The sequence below is a fragment of the Aptenodytes patagonicus genome, chromosome 1 (assembly GCF_965638725.1).
Source record: "Aptenodytes patagonicus chromosome 1, bAptPat1.pri.cur, whole genome shotgun sequence".
NCBI lineage: Eukaryota > Metazoa > Chordata > Aves > Sphenisciformes > Spheniscidae > Aptenodytes > Aptenodytes patagonicus.
Genome location: NC_134949.1, coordinates 38,752,397 through 38,778,179, shown reverse-complemented (window position 1 = coordinate 38,778,179; position 25,783 = coordinate 38,752,397). Strand labels below are relative to the sequence as shown.

Genomic DNA, 25,783 nt, shown 5'->3' with positions numbered 1-25,783 from the left:
GAAGAGGAGACTGCTTAGTCCTGCCTCAACAACAGCCGTGATGATGTGAAGATACGCAGATGTATATATCAAAGCGATGCTGAGAGGGGTCACTCTGGGAACACTGCTCAAAGCTGCAGCAAACGAAGGGGCTCTGGCACAATTATTTAAAAACAAACCTCTGGAAAGAAGCGGAATCCTGGCAATGCTCCAAGTACCTTTCCGAAGTACCTCTGAGCGCCAGATGGACTTTCTCCAGCAAAGCCACCGATTATGTATAACGCAGACAAAAGGCACAGAGGAGTCCGTGGTCCTTAACCAGGGCTCTAGTGAGAGCAAGCTTCCTTCCCCCATACCGGAGTCCAAACCAGGACCTGGAGAACAGAAAGCTCTTTCACCCCTGCACGCACGCACGCGGAGTGGAAGCGTCTCGCCAGTCCTACGCAAGTCACTGTGGGGCTGCAGCGGTTTCAAATAAAAATACTGTGATGGAGGTATGTTTATGGAAACATCAAGTACAGAAAAGAAAGGCAATGTAAAACATACTTTGCTTTTTATAAGGCATATTTAGCATTTTATAAGGTATACTTTCCCAAGTGAGGAATGGAAAATTGCAAAGACATTGAAAGCACTCAGCCAGGCTCGGTGTTATTAAACCTTGGTTCAGTACAGTCACTCCAAAGCACTGCTCACTGCACAGTGCATTCTGTGTGCGTCTGCAAGTAACAGACAAAGATCTTAAGACAAGAATGATGCTCTCTTTTGGCACGAAAATTGCAGGCTTTTATCAGTATTGCAGATGTAAGTAATTTTTCCCTTCCCATCTGCGGCAACCCTGGCAGATTGTGCTCGTGAGTAGCGTCATTGAATCATTTGCTGCTTTGTCTCTTCCCTTTCTGAATAAGCCCGTTACTGCTTCTTGGTGGCTTACATCAGACTAACATCTTCCACACAGGAGGTGGGTGTGCGAAAGTGCAAAGGTGCACATGCCTGTTTCCTGCAATCTCCTATTTCCCAGCCTGTGCCTAAACCCCAGGATAACTGTTCCACAGCTTCACCCTGATTAATCTTACAAGTTCTCAACTTTTCACCTTGAATCTTCCTTACTGCAGTTTAAGCCACACTACCTCTTATGTGATACTTTCTCCACGGCTGGAGAACTGCAACAGCCTTTTACGAAGTATTTGAAGACTACTATTATGTCTCTCCTTCAGCCTTCTCTAGGCTCAGACTATTTGCAAATTTGCAGGAGTTGACACTACTGCAATGCTCTGAAATGTTGTTTCTCACACAGAAGTCAGGCCGTCTCTAAGAGGCATTTTAAAGAAAATTGCACTGCATGTATCAGGAGAAGGCAACATGGGATGCTTGTCCAGCACTCTAAATGCTTCTTCTGGGAGAACACTGGCAGTGGTGTTCTGCAGAGGCACGCGCAAGAAAGCAGACAGCGTAATTATTTCAAACCAGTCACTATTCAGCAATGCAAACAATGACTAAATCTCCAAATTCAGGATTAAAGCTGAAAGATCCTGCTCTGCAGCAACTAAAAATGCAAAATGACATTAGGAAAACCATAAATACTTCCCAGAACATAAAGTCATGTTCATAATTTTTGTATCTGCAACTGAAATGTAGTATCTTACGTCAACTCAGTAGAAGAACTTTGCTCAAAATCAGTTTATCACAGAATCATGCAATTTACTTCTCCCTTGAGAATCTGAATACAGCAGAGGCCACTATTTTCCAGTTTTTAAAAGCACTTTATTTTAGTCTAACCTATTACATACATTTCTAAAGTGTCTTATCACTTCAGTTTCTTGGCATGCTTTAGATAATATTCACAAGTTAAAGAATAACATATTGCACTCCCCATCCCACATGCCAAAATCTTAGCTTTTGTGGATTCCTAAATGTGAGCTACCATCTTGGGTAACTTTGGGGGTGCAATTCCACAAGCACAAAGTCTGATTGTACGAAGTGTTACGTGACACCTGAGAAATGTTGAGCATCTTTGTGTTCCATTGAATTAAACTGAGTGTACTTTGAAGGGTAGGACACATAACTAGGAGAAAGCCTGAATAAAACTCTACTTCGCATTAAAGGTTTATAGAAGTGAAACTCGTCTCTAGTGGGGTATACGCTGATAACTGATACACTAAGGCCCAAAGCCCCTTTTACCAGTTATTGCTGAACGCAGTTATGTGTTCATAGCTGCGGACAGCCCCAGCTTGCTGGAAAACTCTTTCCACATAGCACCTAGAGGTGAATCAAAGGTGAAAACCGGTATAAGGGCCGATTTTTCAGTCACTGGAACTTCCTCTCCAGACCTTTCAGACCTAAAACAGACACAGGAAATGGTGTTTAAGATAAACGCGAAGACAACTCTTCCTCAAGCCATCCTGAATCAGGCGCACCGGCCGGGTCAATGTCAGTACGCTGAAGAGACCTTCATAGGCAACCCGATCCTACCCTACTCATGCAAATCCCGCGTGTAAAAGCTAAAGGACGCGGGTGCCTCTTCCCTCCCAAGGCCACTCCCCGCTCAGGCACGCCACGCCGACCCCCATAGCTACAGGCCACCCGCGGCCTGGCGGCAGCCGTTAAACCGCACCCGTTGGCACCGCCACCCGCGGCCGCCGCCGCTCTCCTCGGCCCTGCCTCCCTCCCGCTGGACTCTGCCCACCCTGCAGAGACAGCGAGGGAGGCCGGGCGGGAAGAGCCGGGCGGGTACGGCCGGTTACGGCCCGGCACCGCGCAAAACCACCCGCCGCCGGGGCACGGCCGCCCCCGCAGCGCCCGCTGGGAAGGCGGGTAGCCGCGATCGACGAGCTCGGCCGCTCTACGGAGGGCCTTGCTCGGCGGTGCGGGGTGCGACTGCCTCTCCCGGAAGCGGGGCGGTTGTCGCCGTTGCTGGGGGAGGCGGCGGCGGCGATGGCGGCGGCGGAGCAGCTCTACCCGCGGAGCTCCATCGAAGACGACTTCAACTATGGCACCAACGTGGCTTCGGCCAGCGTCCACATCCGCATGGGTAGGGACTGGGGCGGGGGATGAGTAAGGCCGCCCCCCGACGAGTTGCCCCCCCCCCCCCCAGCCCTTGCGGAGCGGCCCCTGCTGCCTCCCCTTGCTGGGCGGTCAAAGGGGGTGTCGTACCCCAGTGCTCCCAACAAGGTCCTCTCTGTTAACCCCATCGCCTGTGGCGTTTAGCTGGATTCAGGTTCCGCGCAATACTTTAACCTTCTGGGTGAAGGCTGTGAGTGGGGAGCCAGGGCGTTACCTAGTTCGGGTTAGGCATCGAGGGTGAGAGAAAGATCAGTGGCTGGGGAAAGACGGGATTTTATCATTTCAGTGTATAGGGGGCAGGTCTTTTTATCAGAGGGACTAAACCCATATAGGTTTAGACTTGATTTTCCCCAGAGTGATGCATTTTGAAGCCCAAACAAGATACACAAGATGTATAAAAGCTAAAATCGGTGCCCATAATTACAGTAGTCGAACCAGGAGACTGAGGGATTTGAATTTCTTCTGTGAGGTGTTAAAATATTGTCTCTTCCGCTGAAGCGTTTGCGTGCTATAAGGTCATATTAGTGGCCATGAAATACTGCTTTGCTGTTAATATGCAGGTCGCAAATGCATTGAATACTCTTGTAGGAAGTGTCTAATCAGAAATCCTTGCTGAAATAGTTGTAGTGTTACTGGATACATCTTGGAATAGAAACAGCTGTGTGCTGTGAATTTTTTATTAGATATTTCTGATAAACAGGAGATGTCTTCCTATAAAAATACAGTTTTATCTTGTTTGGAAAATAAAGGGCGCCATAGGAAATATGAAAGAGGTATTGTCATTAGCAAAATTGCTGATGCATTTAATAACGTGGGGAGAAGGCTGTGCTAGCTAGCAGGCTGCTTCTAGGTTTGTTCAGTTTATTACAACAAAGTAGGCCCCAGTCTCTTATGGCTTACCAGTATATTTAACTTCACCTGCTGCAAGCAGGGTAGTTCAGCTTCTGATAGTATGTGCTCTTAAACTTGTTTAGGCTGTGCTATTAAAGATTGAATTGATTTTCACTGTAAGCTTATTCTTCTTTTCAGAGCATTTTGCCTAATGGACTTGGTCTCCTTCCATTCAGAACAGAGAATATCTGTATGATATATCTGTATGTCCTGAACCACTCTCCACTCTTCATAATTCTAGAATTATGAAGCCTGTTAGCTTAATTCTGGGGGTTTTTTATCTGGGATTTTATGATAAACGATATCTAACATGGCAGAAGGTCAATCAAATAGTTATTACTGTAAAAGTTTTTCCTTTTTAAACTCTTATGGCTGTTTCTGTCTCCCACAGACCTTCCAAGTTACTCTTTCTTCATTTAGGTCCATTAGATACTAGGAATGTGATGGAGAAAGTATACTGTTAGTAATTTCTTAGTGAGATTAGGTGTATGTAGTTTTTAAAGTAGCCTGAAGTAAATCTCTTGCAAATGTTTTTTGTATTTCATCATCTTTGTTATTGTTTAAATAATGACGTACAGGAATAAATGTAATTTTGCTGGAATACCATGTCAATTTTTTAAGGAAAAATGGCTTCTTGCCACTTTGCTCTGTGCTTTTTCACTGAATAAAGAGTTTCTAATGGTTCCTTATTAAATAGAAAACTTGCACCTGATTTACTGTTGAACTTTGTAAGTGTAACTCAAAAGTGATTTCACTTTCATTTTCCTTATTCTAGCTTTTCTACGGAAAGTCTACAGTATTCTTTCCATTCAAGTTCTTTTGACCACAGTCACATCTGCAATTTTTCTGTACTCTACTGGAGTGCAGGCATTTGTTCATGAAAGGTAAATACTAAAATGAAACGGGGCTGTTCATCGTGCATTAAGTATAGTTTATGTAGTTTGTTGCTCTGGAACGCTTCAGTATTCCTAATCATTTTTATACCCGGTGTTTTGATTCTGTAATAGAAATTTTGTAACCTGATTAGGAAATAACTTTTCTGACATTTTTCTCTTTGGTTTATTATTAAAATTTATTTTTATTACTATCATTAAAGTTTATTTTAATCATACTTTATTAATAATGCTTATTTTAATATTTATGCTATGAAAACCTATACATCAGTTGCAGAACATCTCAATAATTGACATTTCTTGTTTTATGGTCTAAGTATCTGCTTTTAGAATCTGTTTGGAATGCTGCTGTTTATAGGTACCTGTTCCAAAAAGCTGAATCATGTCTTGCTCCTCTCCCTCCCTCCCCCATCTTCTTTTGCTTGTTCCCTGAAAACTAGTCTGCTAAAATTCCTGTGGGCTTGCTTCTTTTTGCCTCTCAGATTTTCATGAGAAAAAAAAACAAGTCTCAAAACCCAAACTGTGGTGAACGGGCAGGGGAAAAGAACAACTGGGGAAGGGAGGAGAGCACTCAGTCCAGTTTCTGGTTTCCCCCAGGTGAACTTGCAGACTTTGCTTTTACTTTCACTTCAAAGCCCAAAGAAAAAAGGAGCATCAAACACTATATGAAAGTTTCTGTATAAGCTATAGCGTATACAACAGAGGTTGTAAAACTACAGTTTTCTACTTCAATCTGATAATTTAAAATCATCCTGCTCACTTAGATCTGTTGTGATTTTGTGTTTGATTTTGGTCCGGTTTTTGCTTGGAGGGCTGCTTGAATGATTTAATTATAGCGATACTTACTGGTCAGTACCGATTTTCTTTGGTGCAGTTAGTGCCCATGTTTGTTGCATTCAGGTGCTTATAAAACCAGTTCCCTGAATGGGGAGTTCTTAACAGGCAAAATATTACATATACTTTAATACTGTTAGTTTAGTACAGATGGATTTTCCTCTTCGTATGGGTTCATCTCCAGGTGATGGATTCCTGGGCTATCTTCATCTTCAGTATGAAAAAATTGTCTTGTGACTGTACTATTTTTAACTGATTATCTGTGGTGGTACGTTTCAGAGCAGTTTTATTGTAAAACTTGCTTTACATTTACTTTGGATATACGGAGCAGTATCTTTATCTAGCTGATAACTTAAAAACTTGGTTTTATATAAACTGTTTTTTAGTCTTCCAGATACTTTATTTTAATTTTGATGACTTTTGTATGAAACTTTACAGGCCTGCCTTGCTTTTGATATCTGGGTTTGGATCTTTGGCTATAATCGTGGCACTGACCCTCTACAGACACCAGCATCCTGTTAATTTATACCTGCTTTTTGGATTTGTAAGTATTTATATAAATTCAATTTTAATAGTCCCTAGAATATCTTTCATTGTGATGAACTCCTTGAAGCAAACTAGTGGTGGCTATACACTTACGAAGTTCTGAGTTATTTTTTGGAGGTTCTATCCACGGGTTGTTCCTAGATAGCCTCTACTTCAGGTTTCTTCCAGCATCTTTTTAGGAAGAGTGTCAGAACTTGGAATCAGGTTGAGCAAGCTTTTTTTCTTTGTGTGTGTGTGTGTGTATAAATACATCTATCTGCTCTCATTGTTCTGTTGATGTCAGCGATTTTTCTACAAAACTGGTCAGTAGGAAAGAAGGAGGCATTTCTGTTACCTTATTTGTTTAATGGACAACCTTTAGCAGAGACCCAAATGCAACCAGCCATATGTGTTTATTTCATTAATTCTTTTCTTTTTGATGCTAAATTCTGAGCATGTTTCCAACACAGGCAGATCAATCAGACCTGTCCTCAAATTTCAGTCTCCTGCCTGATGTTGCGAATTTGTAGATATGGGCTAACTGTTGCTCTTGGGTATTTTGGATTATGTAGCATATCAGTCTTCTGAAAAGAAGTCACAGTAGCACCACTGGAATTTGATGCTTTAGGAGTTGCCTAAATTGTATTTGCGATACAACAGGAAGACAGCGTTGCTGTGTAAGTAAATCAACTGTTTAAATTGTAACGCAGTTACATGCTTCCTGACTTCAGAACTCTTGCAGGAGAGTAAAATGTTTAAAAACTTCCTACAAGTGCAGCTGTAACAAGGAGTGATGTAATAGTTTGGCCAAATGTGGCGTGGGAGTTTGTGGTGTGACAGTTTAAATATTACATTGTGTAGGAAGAGAAGGGTTCAAATCTGTGTGTGATAAATTGGTTTAAACAAAATATGGGTTAAATGTTCTGTTATTTCTGACCTCGTGGTTCATGCCATAGATACTTGTCTCATCTTTTAGTGTAATGAAACTTAATTTGGAATTACCTTTTAGAAAAACTCAGGGCCCATACTAGCCTTCAGCCCAGACATCAATAATATGTTTGATTTTAAGTTAGCTGTTTCAAAACCACGATGAGTGGGAAAAGGAAACTGATGCAGACACTTAGCTCTCTAATGAGATATTAAGAGTGTTGGATGAAAGTATTTCAAATATTGAAAAGTATGCAAAAAGCTGAAAACAGTTCATTTCTAATAGCAGCTCTGAGAAATTTTATAGCCCCTTGAAGTGTGGTAAGAATGCTGTGTGCTTTGAGTAGAAAACCTAAACGGCATTTTTCTATAGGGGCTGTCTCTCATTTATTTTCAGTTTATATCGTATTATTTTTATGTAACACAACAACTTCCAGCACAGTAAGACAGTATGATTGCCATTTTCTTGTTGAAAATTAAACATGTTTTCATATACAAAGATTTAACAAGAGAGCTAATGTAATGCATGCTGGGATTATGTAGCAGAATGGGGCTCATTGCATGTGAAGTCTCCGTGTAAGTGTTTTGTGCGGGGTTTTTTGTCCTTGTAATTTTTTGTTTCTACTTTTTGTAGACCCTACTGGAAGCACTGACAGTTGCCATTACAGGTAAATGGTAGCCATCCTATTGTCCGATTCCTTAAAGAAATTGGAAAAGGAATCCAATATGTTCTACTAATTGCCATCTGAGATTCCTAGATGTGACTAAAGTGATAATAAATCCCGTTTGAAAATTTTAATGACAATGATATGAATTTAGCAAGAAACAGGGAATCAACGGAGAGAACTGGATTCTGATCCAGAACTGAAACTGTATAAACCTGAAGTGAGAAATGAGTTGTGCCATCCATTCTTTCAGTACAGCTAGCAGTGCTCTTTCCTATAAGGTAGCTCTCAGCAGAGCTGATGTGCAAGTGAAATAACCTTATCTTCCTTCTCTGTTTTCTCCAAGGGGATTACTTTGAGTTTGGAGAGCTCTGTACTCTGTTGTCAGGGTTGAGATGGGGCGGTGTGCAGACAAGTCATGGCAACACCTTGCACTATAGCTTCCAGCATAAGTTGAAACCTCTTCATTATGGTTTATGGTCTCCTGCAAAAAAAAAGTCGTTTGGGGAAAGGAAAGATTGAGGAAGGAGGGAAGAAAAAAGTTCCATTAATTTCTCTTATCTTTCCCTTCCTACCCCATAACCAAAACTTCTATGAGCCTTTACAGGGGACTGATTGTCTTGTGATTTTTTTTTTTCCTTGTTTCAGTATCCTGAAAAATTCAGATAGCTTTTTCATTAAGATCTCACATATCTAGGCTTAAAAATACTTATTTTCTTTTTTTTTTAATTTTTTGTTGTGAGTAGGGAAGATGTGTTATCTCAAGATGTGTTATCTCCATTTAAGAAGCTACAGCTATACTATAACTGTCAAACTTAGCTAGTGCAAGGGTCCGTGAGTCCTGTGATCATGATTTTGAAGTGCAAAGACAAGTTCAGGCATAATTTACTTTTTTTTGTTCACAGGTAAGATTTTTTTTTTTTCCCCTGTCTGTGAAAGTTTAAACTTCTGTTTCCTCAAAAGATAACTTAGCAAATCCATAGTGTAGTGTTCTTTAAATGACAGTTTACTTCTTCTGTTTATAGTGAGTTTCTATGATGTGTCCATCGTCTTGCAAGCCTTTACTCTTACTACTGCTGTATTTCTTGGACTGACTGCATATACCTTGCAGTCAAAGAGAGACTTCAGCAAATTTGGAGCAGGGTATGTTGTCATATTGATGATTTTTTTTTTTTAAGCTAGTTTTTTTCTTTTTTAAAGCAAGCTTTGCAGATATCATAATGAATACAGGTCAGTAGAACCTGCTTCAAGGTTCTGAATGGTGAGGGTGAGGAAGGGAAGAGATTTTAAGTAAAATTTAAAAGAAAATATATTGTTGCTCACAGTTTAATTTTTTTTTTTCAGCCTCTTCGCTTGTTTGTGGATTTTAATCTTCTCGGGTTTCTTGAGGGTAAGATACCTTGTGTTCAAGGTTAAAAAACATTCTGTAACGTAAATCTTTTACTAACTTCTAGTGTAACAAAAAGGTTTTGGACAGTCCAATATAGCTTAATGAAGGAAAATTCCTAGCCAGATTCATTACTGTTGTAGATCATGCTGGTGATCTTTTAACCATTCATTTCCAATTCAGATTTTTGTTGGATGCTGTTCTTGCTAATGTAAAAGTGGTATTTGCATTGATTGTCAAAATTGGTCCATCGAGATCCACTACTTGACTGAGAGAATGGGAAGGAGATTTGGGTTTTAATTGCATTTTGTTTTTCTAATTTTTCTGCTGTTAATATTCTGGAGACCAGAGCTTCCTCTCTCTTAAGCGGAGGCACTTTTACTCAGTTAAAGAGATTGTGTGACTGGGGACTATATGAAATAAGAACATTGAAATGTCATTGTAATATTGTATACACACATATTTGTGTGTGTATAACAGTGAAAAGACAGTGTGTATCCCTGTTTTAAGAGTGGCATATCATTATGCAGGGATTTTAATATTAAAAAGAATATTTACAATTTTTTTTTTCATGTTTCATTTGCTCCAGCTGTTTTTCTACAGTGAGACAATAGAGTTGGTGTTTGCTGCTGCCGGAGCTCTTCTGTTCTGTGGATTTATTATTTATGACACTCATTTGCTGATGCACAAATTATCCCCTGAAGAGTACATCCTGGCTGCAATCAATCTCTACTTGGATATCATCAATCTGTTCTTACACCTGCTGCGTTTACTGGAAGCATTTAATAAAAAATAGTCAAAATGGTATGGCTTGACTATAGCGTATGTAAAGTTAAGTACCTAAATAGCGTTTGGATGATCTACAAACCGTGTAGTTCTGTCTTCTAGAGATTGAAACTTTATTACTTTTTCATTCCATGAATATTGATCCCTCCTTAGGAAAAAAAAGGCTTTTTATGTAGCTAAAGTTCTTCTCTAGAATATATATTTTATGTAGTTAACATGCTGTCATCATTTCAGTCACTTTTTTAATCACTTAATTTGCACTTGACATAATTCACGATTAAAACGTTTGCCAACTTCTGATTGCTCCGGAGTAAGCCTCTCTGCTGTTCCGTAGCTGCTGGAAATGTTTCCTTTGGGATTGTAAGTGCGTGTACCGCATAAGGGTAGCCTGGGTTTATCATTGTGCAATGTTTTACTAAGCCAAAATTTTTTTCTAGTTTTTGTTTGGTAAAATGGAATGCTGTCTCTGTAACAGAGATACTCTGTTCTTGTTAAGGGCTGTCAGATTATTATGGAGGCTGGGAGGGTATTAAAACACTTAAAGGGAATGTTCTTCATTTAAGTATTATTTATTGCCTAGCTTTCAGTGTTCTGAAAAATCATTTGGAGATGGATTCTGGCATTTTATCGACTTGTGTATATTAAGGTTAATTGTCTGCCAATAAAAATTGGAAAACCTTTAGCCTGTTCTTGCAGCTGAGACCGGAGAACTTCAGGGCGCTGAGAGTGAGCATTGTCAACCCTTGCTGGACAGGCAAGCGCTTGCTGCGCAGGGAGAGGCGCTGCCACAGCGGCTGCTTTCTTTCCAAGCTGTTGAAATCCTGGAACGGCAGGCAGGGTAAAAACAATTTCGAAAGGCTTTCTTACTTCGTATTCAGTGTTGAAGTCCAAGTATTGTTACCGCTCGCCTGTCCTGTCAGCGAGAGGTTAGCAAAAAGGCGACGCGGTGCGTGGGAAACATCCCGTGTCCTACCACAAGCAGGGACAACGTCCGCTTTCCGTGCTGGAACTTGACTGAGGCTATTGAAGTACGACTGCAAATTGTTTTGAGCAACTGTGATGGTTTCTCTCTTCTGTCTTAGAGTTTCATTAAGAAATGTGTGGCAGTAGCTAAAAATAAAACTTTCCCTTTTTTCCTCGCGATGAAACACGTGTTTATTTTTCCATCCACCCCTCCATGCGCAGTGGTGGCTGGACGTTGCTTCACACCCGCAGCACACGGCTCCGTGCAGGTAGCCGGTCCTGCCACCTTCCTGCCTCCAAGCACGAGGTAGGATGGCGGCGGGGCGAGTCGGGGCTCGCCTTCCTCCCGCCGGCGGCGGCCGGGAGCCGTGAGCGGCGGCGGCGCGCTCGCTCGGAGAGTTACGGTAGAAGCTGCCGTACCGCGGGGAGGCTGGGGAAGCTCCGTGGAGGCGGGGCTTGCCGTGTCAGCGGGGCATGACGCATGCGCGGGCGGGGAGCGCGGCCTAGCGGCAGGGTGGACGGCGGGCCTCGTGCGCGGCGGGGGTGAGCGGGGGGAAGGGCGGCGTCCGTGTCCGTGTCCGTGTCCGTGTCCGTGTCCGTGTCCGTGTCCGTGTCCGTGGGGGCCGCTGGGAGCGCGGCAGCCGAGGTAATGGCGCCCGCGCCGCCTTAACAGCCCCTCTGCCCCGCGCTGGCCTCCCCCTCACCGTTTCACTCTTCCCTCCCCTCAGGACATGGCGAAAAGCCTGAGGAGCAAATGGAAGAGGAAGATGCGGGCGGAGAAGAGGAAGAAGAACGCGCCGAGGGAGCTGGAGAGGCTGAAAAAAATCTTGGGAACCAAAGCGGATGTCGTCATGGAGGAGGTCAAGGAGGTGGCGACCGTCCTGCCCCCCAAGAAAGTCCTCGAGCAGGGGGGTGAGTGGGACTCTCGCTGGGCGGTGCTGGGGTTACGGGGTGGCCCCGCTGGCAAACCGGACCACCCCCGAGGGCGGCCGAGGTGCCCGCGCCGCCTGTCGCGCGGCCCTGGGTTGCCCGAGACCTGCCGTTTGGGTGCCCGGCTGCCTTTTCCTCCCGCCCCCCCTCCCCGGACGCGTTTCTAGCGTCTTTTTCACTGCACCGGTTCTTCTGTTGCAACCACCCAAGTGCAGGGACGTCCTGCGGTATATTTATTACTGTTCCTGTGACGCTCACTGTCGTGATCAGACTCATGATTGTTACAGGTTGAGAATAGTGGGTTGGAAAACCAGATCTTTATCTTTTAAAGCCAAAAGATGCTATTAAATCATTGGATCTGGTCATGTCACAACGTTAGCTTCTGTATTGCATCCGGCCACTTGTGGAACAAGCTTATTAACATTTGATTTAGAGTATGTAGTATCTTATGGAGAGAGATCTCTTTGTGAAGGCATCAGGTGAGTGAGGATTCCTCACTTAGCAGTCGTTCCAATCACAGCGTTATATTTGCTGTTAAACTGATGATAGGATATAATTTCCCTCCTAGTTTAAGGAGGACACTAAGCATATAAGAGTCGGACCTAAATCTAAAGTAATTTTGTAGAGATTTTAGCAACAATAGAGTGATTTTTTTTTCCCCTTTTTAAATGTACAAGGTAGGGTAGTAGGGACCCTGGTTTTGTATGCTAATTAATGCTGCATTGCACATGGTGCGGGAGTGGGTGGTATTAGGTGTCTACAGATAACTCTATTCCTTGAATAGGATGTAGTCTGTAAAGGAGGTAACCCAGGAAGTGCAAACAGGTTTTAAATAGCTACGTACTGGACAGGAGTCAGAAAGACACCTTCTCTTTCCAAAAGTGCAGTCCAAGCTAAATCAGAATCCTTTTTGCTTCTCCAATTTATGCCACCTAAGCTGTTATGATGTTGCTGATGTGAGCTTTTTATGTGGCATGCAGAAGTCTCTTGAAACACCACAGTGGGGATATAGAATAATGCTAGTAATCGCTGTCAGTCATGCAGCCAGTTTTGTCAGTGTTTCAGAAATTAGGAAAGACAGGGAAGTGTTGTGAGGTTGAATAGCAGAGCCTGTAAACTATATTGAAAATGGAAATAGAATGCAATATAAAAATACTTGCCCAATTACGGGTAGCTTGGAGTATAATTTGTAATTTTATCCGTGGTTCTGATTTGTCCCATAAACCGGATGTAAAAGTTGTTCTTTATGGGATTGTTAGAATTGAATTTCCAAAATGTTTTGGAACATTGTCAGCTTTCTGATACTGATGCTGGAGGAAACATTGTTGTCTTAAACCTAGTTTCTGAAGCAAATGCCTGGCTATCTGTCATTCCTGCACCCCCTTCCAAGTCTGCTGGCAACTTTTCTACAAGTGGCCAATTTCACTTGGCCTTTGTAGAGAGGTAGCAGTCTCAGAAATACCTAAGAATATATATATTTCACAAAACAACTACAAGTTTTGTGAAAATAATGATGTCTTCTTTGAGAGGACTTTCCAGCATGAACTGTTTGTGGACACAAGGGAGTTCATCTTGCCAAATGTTACAAGGACTGAAGGTAGATGAAAGCTTCATCCAGAATATGCGCTTTCCATAGAAAGGTGAATAATTTTCCAGCCTAAGAAAGTATATAGGTGTATATTAGGGACATTTTTCTGTGTTACTTTAAGGTATTTTTCACAGCACGCTGTGATTTCCCCCCCAGTTTTTGTTGTTAGGAAAAAAAATAATGGAAGGTCTGGCTAGCCTTTGGTCAAAAATGGTTTTGTAGCTGTTTTTAAAACTTTGTGGGCATGCATGTATTTTTCAAGATAATCATATCCATTGAGTCTGCTTCGATAACCTACTTTTAAAGCTTTTTTTCCTTGGTCCTTTTCTCTTTGTCTTTAACCCCTTTGATAGGTTTTCTTTATGTTCTTGCACCACTTCTGTTCAGTAGGTTTCTTCCTGTTACTGAATCCTACAGCATCCTTGAGATGCAAAGTATGATGAAAATGTTGTGCTCTGTGAACAACTGGTATTTTTTGTTCAGGAGTATTCCTTCATTTAGCTAATGTTGCAGCTGACATTTATTGTGGATGTGCTTTTTTGCAGTCAAAATTTGTATAACAGATTAACCTCAATCATTTGATAGGACAGGAATCGGAGAAGCCGCTTACGTATGTAGAGTTGGTTTTCTTGGGGTGTTGGGTTTTTTTGTGTTGTTGGAGGCCTTCTCTCCTTCTGTGACATTTGGAAAATGACACTGTTAAGAAGGCCTCGTGTTGTGTTTCTCTGGTGTCTCAGGAGGTTTTTGGAGCTGGGACTTTTTTTACTGCCTGTCCCATGGTGGATCAGCCTTTGGTTGTGCCAGCAGGCAGTAGGCCCTTGTGCTGATTCTCTGCCGACTACAAGTATTTGTATCCCAGCTTTAGGGCTGCCTAAGCACATCTTTGTGGTCCAGATCCCTGTAGACTATCAGCATGCTTCAACTATTGAAGCAGCATGTTGGCCTTTTCCTTGTGAACTTTGTCTCCCAACATCAGGCAGGCACAACAGAAAAAAGTCTTTTTTCCTCTCTGTAAAAGCTTGTGATAAAGCTTTTAGAGTTGCACATGGATGGTTTGGAAACAAGGTTGAAATTAAATAGTAGAGCACAGTTCAAATCTATACTTAACAAGGTGTTGTCCTTATAGTCTTGTTGTCTCACTGAGGCATGATGTTCATGTGGTGTTAGCTAGCTAGGGACGCTGTTCTTGGGAGTGACCATGTCACAGGCAGTCTTCCTGATCCTAGAGATCAATCCTCTATTCCTGTCTCTAAATATATTGGACTTGACCTCGTGCTCACTTTTTGAGGCGAATGTAGCATCGCTGGCTCATGCTTTGTACCGTCATTCTATTTCAGCTTTTCTCTTTATTCTTCTCTTTACCTGTCTTCATCTTCCAGTCAAATCAATTTCATTTTTTAGAACAGATCTTAAACATTACATCGTAAAAACTGTTTAATTGTGCATATGTTTCAGTAAGCCTATGGCTTCCTGTATGGTTGCAGCATTTGATGGAGACCACACACAATGTTTTTAGACGCAGTATTGGAACAGATGGCAGACTAAAGAAGAAGGTGCTTTGCCCAGACATGGGCCTTTAGGGAAAATTCTGCGTATTTACTCTCAGCTGTTGAAGTTCCTGGGTTGCAGCTGTATTGGTTTGGAAAGCGCTTTCAGTATATAAAGCCTTCAGCTCTCTACATACAAATACTGTTGTGCGTAGGGATATTTTTGTGTCATTTCTGTGAATCTAGTAATAAAACAGCTTCTATGAAGCTGATTCATGTATTTTACTCACTATAAATACCTTTCTTTTTCAGATGACTGCAAAATGGACATAGATAGTAAACGAAACAAAAAAACTCTTCTAGACCAGCATGGACAGTACCCAATATGGATGAATTCCAGGCAGAGAAAGAAGCTGAAGGCACAGCGTGTTAAAGGGAAAAAAAAATCGAAATTGGCCAAAGGCCTAGTCTGGTAAAATCAGAGTTTTGTAAGATCACGAGTATTTTACTCACAAAATAAATATCCCAAATAAGTACAGGATATTTTTGTGCTGGGCCACTGAGTGTAATTTACTGTGTTGCATGAACTTTTGAAGAGGCTGTTAGGCCAGCAAATGATGAAAGCAATATCAACTTGGTGTCTGCCGAACTTAAAAAAATAATACAAAAAGCAAGCTGAGTGCCGTTGAATAGACTAAGTGTCTGTGGTTATCTGTTCTCTTGAGGGGGGAGGGTCTTCATCTTTTATGTTGTGAATGCTGAAAATGCCAAAGGAAATCCTAAAAATAACGAAACTAAATGTTTTTTGTACTGTGGTCTTTGCCAGTGTAACTTGTCTTTTAGTAAATTTAACCAAAGGCTTCTGTAAACTCACCATGTCCTTTAAATTATTCTGTAAAATGACTTTTGTTGCACCGATTTGTGTTGCTTTTAACATCTGGTAATTAACGAAAAAGGGCTTTTAACATGTAACTTAAAAGAGGTTATACACTGAAATCAACACCAAGGCTTCATGAAACTTCTGTAAGTAAAAAGACAAAGTGTCAATCTGACTTTAATTCGCAAAGAGAAAGTTGTTGGAACAAAGAAGTATTTATTTCACTGCTGTCTCGTAGGAACAAAATAACTGAAAGTAAAACTGATTCTTTTGTTACTGATATGAGAGAATGCAAATGCACAGATTGGAAATAAAATAGTTTTATTTACGACATTTTCCAAGTTTTAGTAAAGTAAACGAGCATTTACTTTTCCATAAGTATTTTCAGTAGCCTTTTATTCCCCTTAAAATGCTACTCATCTATCATGCTTTACAACGTGGGCATGGGATAAAATATTGCATGATTGCATAACAGATGACATTTATATGTGATTAGCTACAGTTGGTTGCATATTACTCGGCAATAACATGTGATGACAGATGCAAGAATTAGTTGCCCTGAAAGCTTGTGTTTTTCAAATGTCTCTCATTTCAAGGATGGAAATAATTACAGTACCAGTCCTGCAGTATGTTGCCTGTTGAAGTACCATTCATCGATACAGAGCATAACCTTCGTCCAACTTCATCCAGGATGGGATCCACGTTCTGTAATTGCCCACAAATTGTAATATGTTGTGACAACTTGGGCGTAGGAAATAGGATTTATTCTTTTAAAAGTAATTACACTAGCTTATACTGTGCTAAAATCTACTAAGAAGAACTCAACCTGATAGAAAATTTAGTTTTTCTGGAAAAATACAGTGGTTTTTTTTTAATTATTATTGTTGTTGTTAGGGAAAAGTATTCTGTTCCTCAGGTAAAGAACTGCAAAGGTGTTGGAGGAAATACCAATGCATCTTCTGTTTTCACATACATTGACAGTTAATGAGACTTTGTAAGATATATAGATCAAAGTTTACCAAATTATATGCCATTAATAACTTTGTATTTCAAAAATATTTCCATTAAGTTAATATCCCCGCTAAAAAACAGATGCTGCTCTTAATTTTTTTTGTTTTATTAGATAAATGGGTCTAGATTTCAGTATCAAATACGTTAGCATTTAGATTAGTACTACTTCAAAATAGTTTAATATGGAGGGAAGTGTTCTTTAAAGTTCATGTTTATCCAGAAATGGAATGGAATGAACAGTCTGTTTGTATTTCTTTACTATTTTAATGATGTAGGCTGTATTTTGCTTAATGTGTGCTTTGGGAAGTTGTGGAGGGGAGCTTCTTGGGCTTAAATGCTAACAATTTGGGTTTTTTTCTGTAGAGTAAGCACAGTGCTATTTTTGACATGCTTGTTTGTAAATCAGATTACTTTCAAGCAGCTGCTGGGGGGAAAGCAGACTGCTTTTCCTGAGGGGAGATAATCAAACTGGCAAAGTACTCCCATTTAAGTGTACGGCTTCAAAGTCAGTTTATTTTCATTCTTTAGGTGCGCAGCCATACTCTGTGTCTCATCTTAATCAAGGCTGCCACCGCTGTACTTGCCTGATCCTCTCCTCTCTCTGGAGTTGTTGCAGTTCTGCCTCTGCTCCTTCCTCTGTGAGAGAAAATGATCTGCACAACTGAATACTCTGTTTTCTGCTTTTATGACCTAGCCCTGAGCTTTGTTGCACAAATTTATTAGTCTACTGCTTTTGTGACCAGATTAGGGATTTAAATCTCAGAGACAGCAGACTCTGCACTGATCTTTTATTTAGCAATTGCTTCCTACCAGGTGAAACAATACTGGCTGTGTGAGGTATTTCCTCCATGGTGTCCAGGATAAAGTCAAACAGGTTCACTTAAACTACAGATATTTTAAGACATCCTAGTTTTGAGCTGAAACAGAGGATAAGAAAGGAATAAATCCCCGTCTTCACTGGAAGGCAGCTCTTAGTCTAGTACCAGTGTGCTTCTGTGTACAACGTTACAGCTCGCTCGGGTGAGGCAGACCTCTCTCTGGGCCAGGAAGGGTTCTGAGAGGCCGGTTGGGTGGGATCTGTAATCCTGGCTGAAGGCTCACTTGTAGACAGACAGCAGGAACCTGGCTAAATGTGCAGCACGGATGTAACCTCAGAGGTTGAGTCACAGATGCAGCAGGGAAACTTTACCTTCTAGGATTTCAGCATGTGCTATATATGGATATTGTAATTTTGTATTTGGAATTTGCTTTAGATCTGCTTTGAGCAGCTATTTTTGAACGTGAATACTACCTTTCTAGTCATCATTGAATATTCAGTTTAAATTGCTGAATCTGAGTCGCGTTCTGTTTGATCAGTTGATGAAAAAAATCATTCTTGTTTCTTTACAATAGAAGGTGAATTTAAACATACTAGGTTTTGACTGAAATACATGTTTTAAAAGCCAGTAGAGGGATTTCCTAAGTAAGCTATCTGCCTCTAAACAACATTCTCATTATATCGTCATTTGTTGATCTTTATCTAATTTTTTTTTTTAAAGCTGTGGTTGGGGGAGAAAAGTTTGCAGTTGATTAAACAAACCGATGGAAGTCTAAAATTCTATAACTGAAATGGCATTGGCAGAGGTGGGGCTTTTTTGAGTGTGTAACTGCGCTATTACGGAACTGCCTTGTTGAAACTTCCTACCACTGTGACTCTGCCTGCAAAGTGCTGTGGTAGCTATGTTTCATGGACCTACGAAAGGCTAGTGTAGGCAGTCTTGAACTACAAGCATAAACGCCAGAACTGAAAGAATTAAATACTGTCATTTTATTGGAATGTTTATGTGTATAAAGTGTGTGTTGTATACAGTATAAAATCTGCATTAGCAAATTGCTAAACGTCCTGCAGATTGTTGGCAGTTTCCTGAGCAGGTGACAGCGTCTGCCCTTTTTGACACAGTATGCAGGACTTGGTTTTAAAGTGAGTTATTTCAGATGACTAAAACAACCGGTGGTGGTGGTGGTAGTGCAGTTCCTGGGCTTTTCTGGTAACTCATTCCTGCTCTGGGACACCTTTTCTGCATTGTGTAGTCAAGTGGGTTGGGGAACTAATCTAGCTGAGATAATACTGAAAACACTTCTTTCCCCCCCCATTTTTTTCCAGCTGGATCAGTTTCAAGCCTTACTCTACAAAAAACGTTGTCAGTAGGAGGCAATACAAGACTGGGAACAAATAGCTGGTGAAGGCAGGGCTGCGTGAGACAGTCCTCTTGCTTTAAGCACTGCATGCTGAGCTATGTTCTCATGTGCCACCTCTTCTCCTATGGCACTAATGGCTCTTAATGCAGCCGCCATGCAGTACAGCGTTTTGAAGATGGGGAGAGGCTCTGGAGATTAGGTCAAGCAAATGCATTGAATAGTGGTTTTGAAAGTTTTGTTCAATGGAGGGTATAGTATTAGAATAATTGAGGTCAACGTTCTTCCTTACAGTCCCCGTTAAGTTTTGCTGTAACACTCAGACAACGTAGGCTCCACTGGTGCACGTAGTCAGCTGCGAGCTTTTACAGGTTCTTTCGGTTTGCTTTATCTTTGGCTTTATCTGCAGCTGACGCTGTGGTTATCGAGTAGGCTTGTGCTGGTTTCGGCTGGGGTAGAGTTAATTTTCTTCATAGTAGGTAGGATGGGGCCATGTTTTGGATTTGTGCTGGAAACAGTGTTGATAACACAGGGATGTTTTCGTTATTGCTGAGCAGCGCTTACACAGAGTCAAGGCCTTTTCTGCCTCTCACCCCACCCCACCAGCGAGTCGGCTGGGGGTGCACAAGAAGCTGGGAGGGGACACAGCTGGGACAGCTGACCCCAACTGACCAAAGGGATATTCCATACCATATGACGTCATGCTCAGTATATAAAGCTGGGGGAAGAAGAAGGAAAGGGGGGGGGGGGGCATTCAGAGTGATGGCGTTTTGTCTTCCCAAGTAACCGTTACGCGTGATGGAGCCCTGCTTTCCTGGAGATGGCTGAACACCTGCCTGCCGATGGGAAGTAGTGAATGAATTCCTTGTTTTGCTTTGCTTGTGTGCGCAGCTTCTGCTTTACCTATTAAACTGCCTTTATCTCAACCCACGAGTTTTCTCACTTTTACTCTTCTGATTCTCTTCCCCCATCCCACCAGGGGGGAGTGAGTGAGTGGCTGTGTGGGGCTTAGTTGCCGGCTGGGGTTAAACCATGACAAGACTAAGTCTGGTTTGGGGATGTCTAGCACTGGAGGAAGAATGTCATGGCCACATGATGCAAAGTGCTCCTCTGATACAAGGTCACAACTTTTTTTTTTTTTTTTTTTTTTTTTAAACAAGAGTAGCCCTCCTTTATACAGAGGCTTTATACTGTATGTCTGTTTCTAGTATGCTACCTTTTCCTCCTGCAGCCTAAAGAGTCGCTTGGGTTCTAGTGAATTTGATGGAAGCTGGATGTCTGATCTGTATCAGACTTGTAGTGTGAATTTATCTGGTATTAAAGATTATAGGACTACAGCATTGCAGAAATCCAAGAGGTGCAAAGCAATCTGTTCCTCTGGGTGGCATGGTCTTAATTGAGTTATGGCAGTTGTGGGGATGATTAGAGTCTGAAACAATAGCTATGAATTGCTCTCTTCAGGCCAGGGTTTTGTCATCAATTTTAACTTATCTAAGGGTGAGGTTTCAGGGGGGGACTGAGCCATCTGATAGCTCACTGCTGCAGGAAGAGCCTCTTCTTTTCAACTTTTTCCCCTCCCTTCTGCAGCTGCACTGCCTAATTCATGATTTACTGCTTCAGGAGAAATAGACATTGGGATTTCTTTTTTTTTCGAGCTAAAAGTGGGAGAGAACTGATGACTTTCTTCCATTTAATAATCACTGCACAGTTGTGACAAGCTCCCCATGGCCACTGTCCTTTTATTCTTCCTACACTGCTCCAGGGTTCTGATTTCAACTTTCCCTTGTCAATACCAACAGTGTTCAAAGCACAAGAGAAGGCAGAATGGGAAGAGGGTGATTTTGCGCTGCCCCCTCTCCCTCTTCCCAATGACTTTAACATCACTCTCGCAGGCCTCTATTTTTTCTGATGCATGTATATCGATATAAAAGGTCTGAAATGTTAAACAGTACATGGTATGGCGTCAGAGGGTTGTGTGTCAAGGGTCCTACACAAGGTAGCATGAGGACTGCTTTATGAAGGCTGAGGGGAGACCTCATCGCTCTCTACAACTACCTGAAAGGAGGTTGTAGCGAGGTGGGTGTCGGTCTCTTCTCCCAAGTAACAAGCGATAGGACGAGAGGAAATGGCCTCAAGTTGCGGCAGGGGAGGTTTAGATTGGATGTGAGGAAAAATTTCTTTACTGAAAGAGTGGTGAAACATTGGAACAGGCTGCCCAGGGAAGTGGTGGAGTCCCCATCCCTGGAGGTATTTAAAAGACGTGTAGATGAGGCGCTTAGGGACATGGTTTAGTGGGCATGGTGGTGTTGGGTTGACGGTTGGACTCGATGATCTTAGAGGTCTTTTCCAACCTCAATGATTCTATGATTCTATGATTCTATGATTCTATGATTCTATACTGAGAGCAAACAGTGACGACTTTTCCTCCGATTTCAATCTAGTCACCTATGCAGGAGACTGTGAAGGTTATGAGTTATATTCTGGTTTGGTAAACTATTATTTAGCATCTTTTCTCTCTAATTGCAGTTAAGTTTCTTGCAAGGCTTCTAAAGTCTGGATGTAGATTTCATAGCATTTTAACTTCTGCCTTTAACCAGAAATCGGGTTTGTGGACAGTATTCCAGAAAACAAAGGCGCATTTGTCTCAGTACTGCTCACCCAACTCAGTCCAACAGATCCCTCCATACCTGTAGCTGTTATGTGAAACATGTATAATGCGTCTTTTTTGAAAGCTGACAAATTCATAATGTATAGGTGCAACACCTATTCCATGCTACAGCTTGCTACCTTGTGTCTTTAAATTACTTCGACAACAGACGTTCTGTAAACTTGGCTTTGACGGATTGTAACGTATGTGTGAAACAAGAACTTTTTAGATCTATTGATTGCGCTTCCTGGTCTGGCTCTATAAGCCTTACAGTTAATTTCCGTCCATCTTGCTTCTGCCAAATGTGACAGAACTCGGCGCAGAACGGATCAGAGCTGCAGGTTGTCTCGCAAGTGAATACAAAAGATTTCTATGAAGGAGTAGAGGGAGGGCTGCGTGTCAACAGCTTCTTGCTTGTAGTCTCAGGTTTAGATCATGATCGCTACTGCTACTGAACATCCCCACCTCAAATGCAAAATTCAAGTTAGTTCACTTAATATGAAGAACATGTGCAAAAATATATTTAAAACTAAAGAGCTCGTGAGAAGTAATTTAGAAAGCCCTGATCCATTGCTTTTTCTAAACTTGCACTGCCCTGGAAGGTGGCAAGAGGACACAAAGAAGCCGGAGACTGGAGTGCACCAGGTTATGTGGGAAGCTGATGGTGGAGCTGCAAACTGCCAACCCCCTCCCCCCCCGAGCGCCAGCCTGGTGCCCTCAGACGCTTTGGTTATTTTTTGCTCTCTTAAATGTTCTTAAGACTGTCTGAGTTCTTGTGACAATGACACAAGGTTAGCCACTCTCATTCTAGAGCAACTGCAGCCAAAGTGTCCATATACTAGCAGTTGCCTGGACTGCTCATCATAGCCTTGGCTGTTACTGTGTTGAAGTTAAAAAATTTTTAATTCCTTGAGTGTAAGACCAGGGTGTAAGATCGTCCGTGGGAAAGATTACAGGTCGGTCTGTTGATGCGAGAAATTTAGGAACCTTTGCTCCAATATAGGTTACGGTGTTTATCTATACAGGCACCGACGTTTTTATCTGTCCCTTTTAAAGAGGTAACTGAGTGCATGTCAAGTACTAGGCCTTCTCTGGAGGGAAAAAATTGCATGTGGATCTCTTATTTTGTTATTTGGTTGCTGTTTAAAATGAATACTAATCTCCTAAGCCCTCTAAGTGTCCAATATTTTAGAATGATTGTTATAAAACTTAAAAAAAAACCCAACCAAAAATGAATTTGCAGTTCTGTTTCCTTAGCTAACCAGTGCGATGCCAACAGCACGCCCTTAACACATGCTATCGGAGCTCATCTCCAGAATTTCATCCTCTGCTACTCACAGAGAGGCTAGTTTGAGGAAGTGTCTTTTTTCCTGTGGGAAAGCAGCTTTCTTCCGAACTCCTCACTAAGCTCCTGACAGGTACTGCCAGCAATGGGAACTGGATCTGTGCCTCCACGTCTGGTGATTGCCCTGTAACAGTGATGGGAGGAGGAGGAGGAGGAGGAAGCAAAAAGGACGCCAGGCAACGCATTTCCCCGGTCGCCATCTCAACATTTCACTCCCCGTAACAGCATCGTCCCAATTCGCCCGTAAGAGAGACTGGGTTATCTGTTGCAGGGCCCGACGGCATCGCCTCCTAACCGAGCGATTCAAATTCAGCGGTGACGCAGGTGAAATGAGTCGGTGGCTTCCGTCCGTGTCCTCCTAAAGGCGCTTCTGGCGTCACTCACCGGGCCGTCTCGGGACGCGCTGAGAAAGGCGCTGCGGAGAACGAGCCTCCCCTCCGAGGAGCGCTCCGACGCGGGCGGGGAGCCTTCGTGCGGCCCGGGGCTTGCTGCCCGGTAGATGGCGCCGGCGGCAGCGGAGAGGCGGCGGGGAGCGCGGCGGCCCCGGCCCCGCCCCTGCCCCGCCCTTGCCCCGCCCTGCCCGGCGGGCAGCGGGAGGGAGCGGGGCCAGCCTTTGAACGGCTCCCCGGCGCAGGGACCGCTGTGAGAAATCGCATCTCCCACACCCCCTACGATACTTCTTCGTTTAAGAAACATCGTTAGTTTCCAGTCGGGGCGCGTGTTAATCGCGGGAAACCGCCGAGCGCTGTGTGCGGCGCAGAAAGTCTGCGGCGCCCCGCGGTAGCCCGTGGGGGGTTTGCCGCGGGTATTCCTAGCGCTTTTAGGGTCACCATTTTCCTAGCTGTCAGAAAAACTGCCGGAATTGTTGTCAGGTATTTTGTCCCAATAAAGAGTGACGTTTAAACGTGTAACATCACTTCATATTTTTACTGATGTTCAGGTCTCCTCTAAAAATATACTAAAAGTGCTACTTGATGTCAATGCTTCCCCAATCTAATTCTTTTTGTTGTTGTTTTTCCTTAAGCGTGTCGTTTTTCCAGAAAAGGACACAAAGGGATCCATGACTTCTTCCGATATATAGTGTTTTGTTTTTAAAAGGAAGGTTCCTGAAAAGCCTTTTCTCAATCAGCTGAAATGTTTTAATGGAAATTTCAGAAACTCGGTGGAAAGAGAGTTGTTTTATATTTGCTTGTTTTTATTTGGATTTTAAAATCTCCACGTGGTGCTTTCAACTAAGGTACTGTGTCAGGGAAACCCAGAAGTGAAGTTGCCCAGAGACAAGTAAAAATGCCTGTGTTGTTTTCATTGTCCAAAAGTAATGACGTGCAATAATTTAAACCAGCAGTTTCACATGGTTAAAAATGAATTGGATTTTTTTAGAATTCTAAAAATAACCTCAGAAACACCAAAAAGGATAACTGTTTATGTTAGGTTAGAATTAGTTTTGAAACTACAGAAACTGTTTCCTATATGTTAAAAAAAAAAAGTGTTTTTATTTTTAGGAATGCATAGAAAAATATTTTGTTCTTATACCAACAAACACTGTTACAACAAAGGCATCCATTCCTGCAACTATCACTGAAGCTGAGAAAAACAGCATAATCTTATGTTTGTCGGGAGTAAGATGAGTAAGATACAAGCAAGTTAATATAAAACTAGAGAGAAAAAACGTTTTAAAAGTGCAAGATTCACTCTGTAATAAAAACACAGAAAACAAGGTTTCTTTATCTAAACAGTAATCTAAAAAACACATACACAGAGATACAGTTGAAAGAATTTATGGAATAATATTTAAAACTGAAAAATATTTTTTAAGTTATAAGAAAATAAATGTTGCTTAACTTGGAGAAATAGATTCATACTTGAAAAAATGTAAGTTAGATATAGATTTAATTTGCATAAATCTATACAAATAAACTAAATTTATGTTGTATCTAAACCTGCCAATTTCAGTGAACGGGAATTTTGCTATTGGTTTGCCTGGAAACAAAGATTAAAGCCTAAAAAAAAAACCAGAGAAGCTGAAGTTCCAGCTTTCATTAAATAACAACAGATGAAAATAAAATGTACAAATAAGTTTTTGCAAAACTTTTTCAAAAGTAAACTAAACTCTAAATAAATTTTAAACAATTTTAAAAAAATTGTTATTATTATTATTATTATTATTATTATTATTATTATTATTATTATAGTATTCTCTTTCATTCACAGTCTCTACATTTTAGGATCTTATTTCTGACAGAAACCTCACTAACACGAAAATGTAAACCAACGAATGCAGCTTCTGGTCTGCCCTGATATCTTTAGAGATTGTTTCATGAGAAACAGAGGACCCACAACTTTCATTCACTTTTGTAATGTGAATTTGCTGTGGAAGGAAATTAAATAATTTCCAAAATGATCTTTCCCAAGTATCTTTTTGCATTAAACAGGGTTTGGATTCAGTGGCTCCTAATGAATTTGGATATGTTAACAGTGACTGGATCGTATCCAAATAGGACTTGATGGGAAAGCCATTAGTTTTCTTCCCTGAGGTTACACTGGGATCCCATCTGGTGATTGCTAATAAATGTGGCTGCGTTCTGAAAAAGAGAGCTTGTATTGGATTCTAGTATGAATTACTGGCAGTGCACTTTCTTGAAGTTTCATTCATGCACTTCAGGGAGGCTGAGTTTGAGTGCCTTAAAACTTGACAAAAGGAACGCATTGCTCACATGGCATAAGCGTTCAGTTAACTATTTTTTTTGTTCTATAGCAATTGTTTTTGCAATAGAATTGTGTTTGCGATCAGCAAAAATGTATTACTATGTAAA

General features: G+C 41.7%; 2 protein-coding genes across 3 annotated transcripts; both read left to right on the top strand.

Annotated features, from left to right (window-relative positions):
- Nucleotides 1–2,856: 2,856 nt before the first annotated feature.
- On the top strand, nt 2,857–11,095 carry TMBIM4 (transmembrane BAX inhibitor motif containing 4). Its single transcript, XM_076332352.1, has 7 exons — nt 2,857–3,007; nt 4,706–4,814; nt 6,096–6,201; nt 7,744–7,777; nt 8,800–8,917; nt 9,119–9,164; nt 9,751–11,095. Exons 1-7 carry the CDS (start codon nt 2,911–2,913, stop codon nt 9,955–9,957), a joined length of 717 nt encoding a protein of 238 aa, XP_076188467.1. The 5' UTR covers nt 2,857–2,910; the 3' UTR covers nt 9,958–11,095.
- A 280-nt stretch (nt 11,096–11,375) lies between these two features.
- Nucleotides 11,376–16,124, top strand: LLPH (LLP homolog, long-term synaptic facilitation factor). Of its 2 annotated transcripts, none has more exons than XM_076332361.1 (3): nt 11,376–11,453; nt 11,639–11,822; nt 15,228–16,124. In XM_076332361.1, exons 2-3 carry the CDS (start codon nt 11,642–11,644, stop codon nt 15,389–15,391), a joined length of 345 nt encoding a protein of 114 aa, XP_076188476.1. In that variant the 5' UTR covers nt 11,376–11,453; nt 11,639–11,641; the 3' UTR covers nt 15,392–16,124. The 2 variants fall into 2 exon arrangements, with proteins under 2 accessions (XP_076188476.1, XP_076188481.1); XM_076332366.1 differs by lacking the exon at nt 11,376–11,453 and adding an exon at nt 11,472–11,556.
- Nucleotides 16,125–25,783: the final 9,659 nt, after the last annotated feature.

Excerpts from the sequence above, each read along its gene's own strand:
- TMBIM4 (XM_076332352.1), top strand. The coding sequence starts at position 2,911 with ATGGCGGCGGCGGAGCAGCTCTACCCGCGGAGCTCCATCGAAGACGAC. Across the intron at positions 4,815-6,095 it reads CAGGCATTTGTTCATGAAAG|GCCTGCCTTGCTTTTGATAT; the intron begins GTAAATACTAAA and ends GAAACTTTACAG. Across the intron at positions 7,778-8,799 it reads ACTGACAGTTGCCATTACAG|TGAGTTTCTATGATGTGTCC; the intron begins GTAAATGGTAGC and ends TTCTGTTTATAG.
- LLPH (XM_076332361.1), top strand. The coding sequence starts at position 11,642 with ATGGCGAAAAGCCTGAGGAGCAAATGGAAGAGGAAGATGCGGGCGGAG. Across the intron at positions 11,823-15,227 it reads GAAAGTCCTCGAGCAGGGGG|ATGACTGCAAAATGGACATA; the intron begins GTGAGTGGGACT and ends TTTCTTTTTCAG.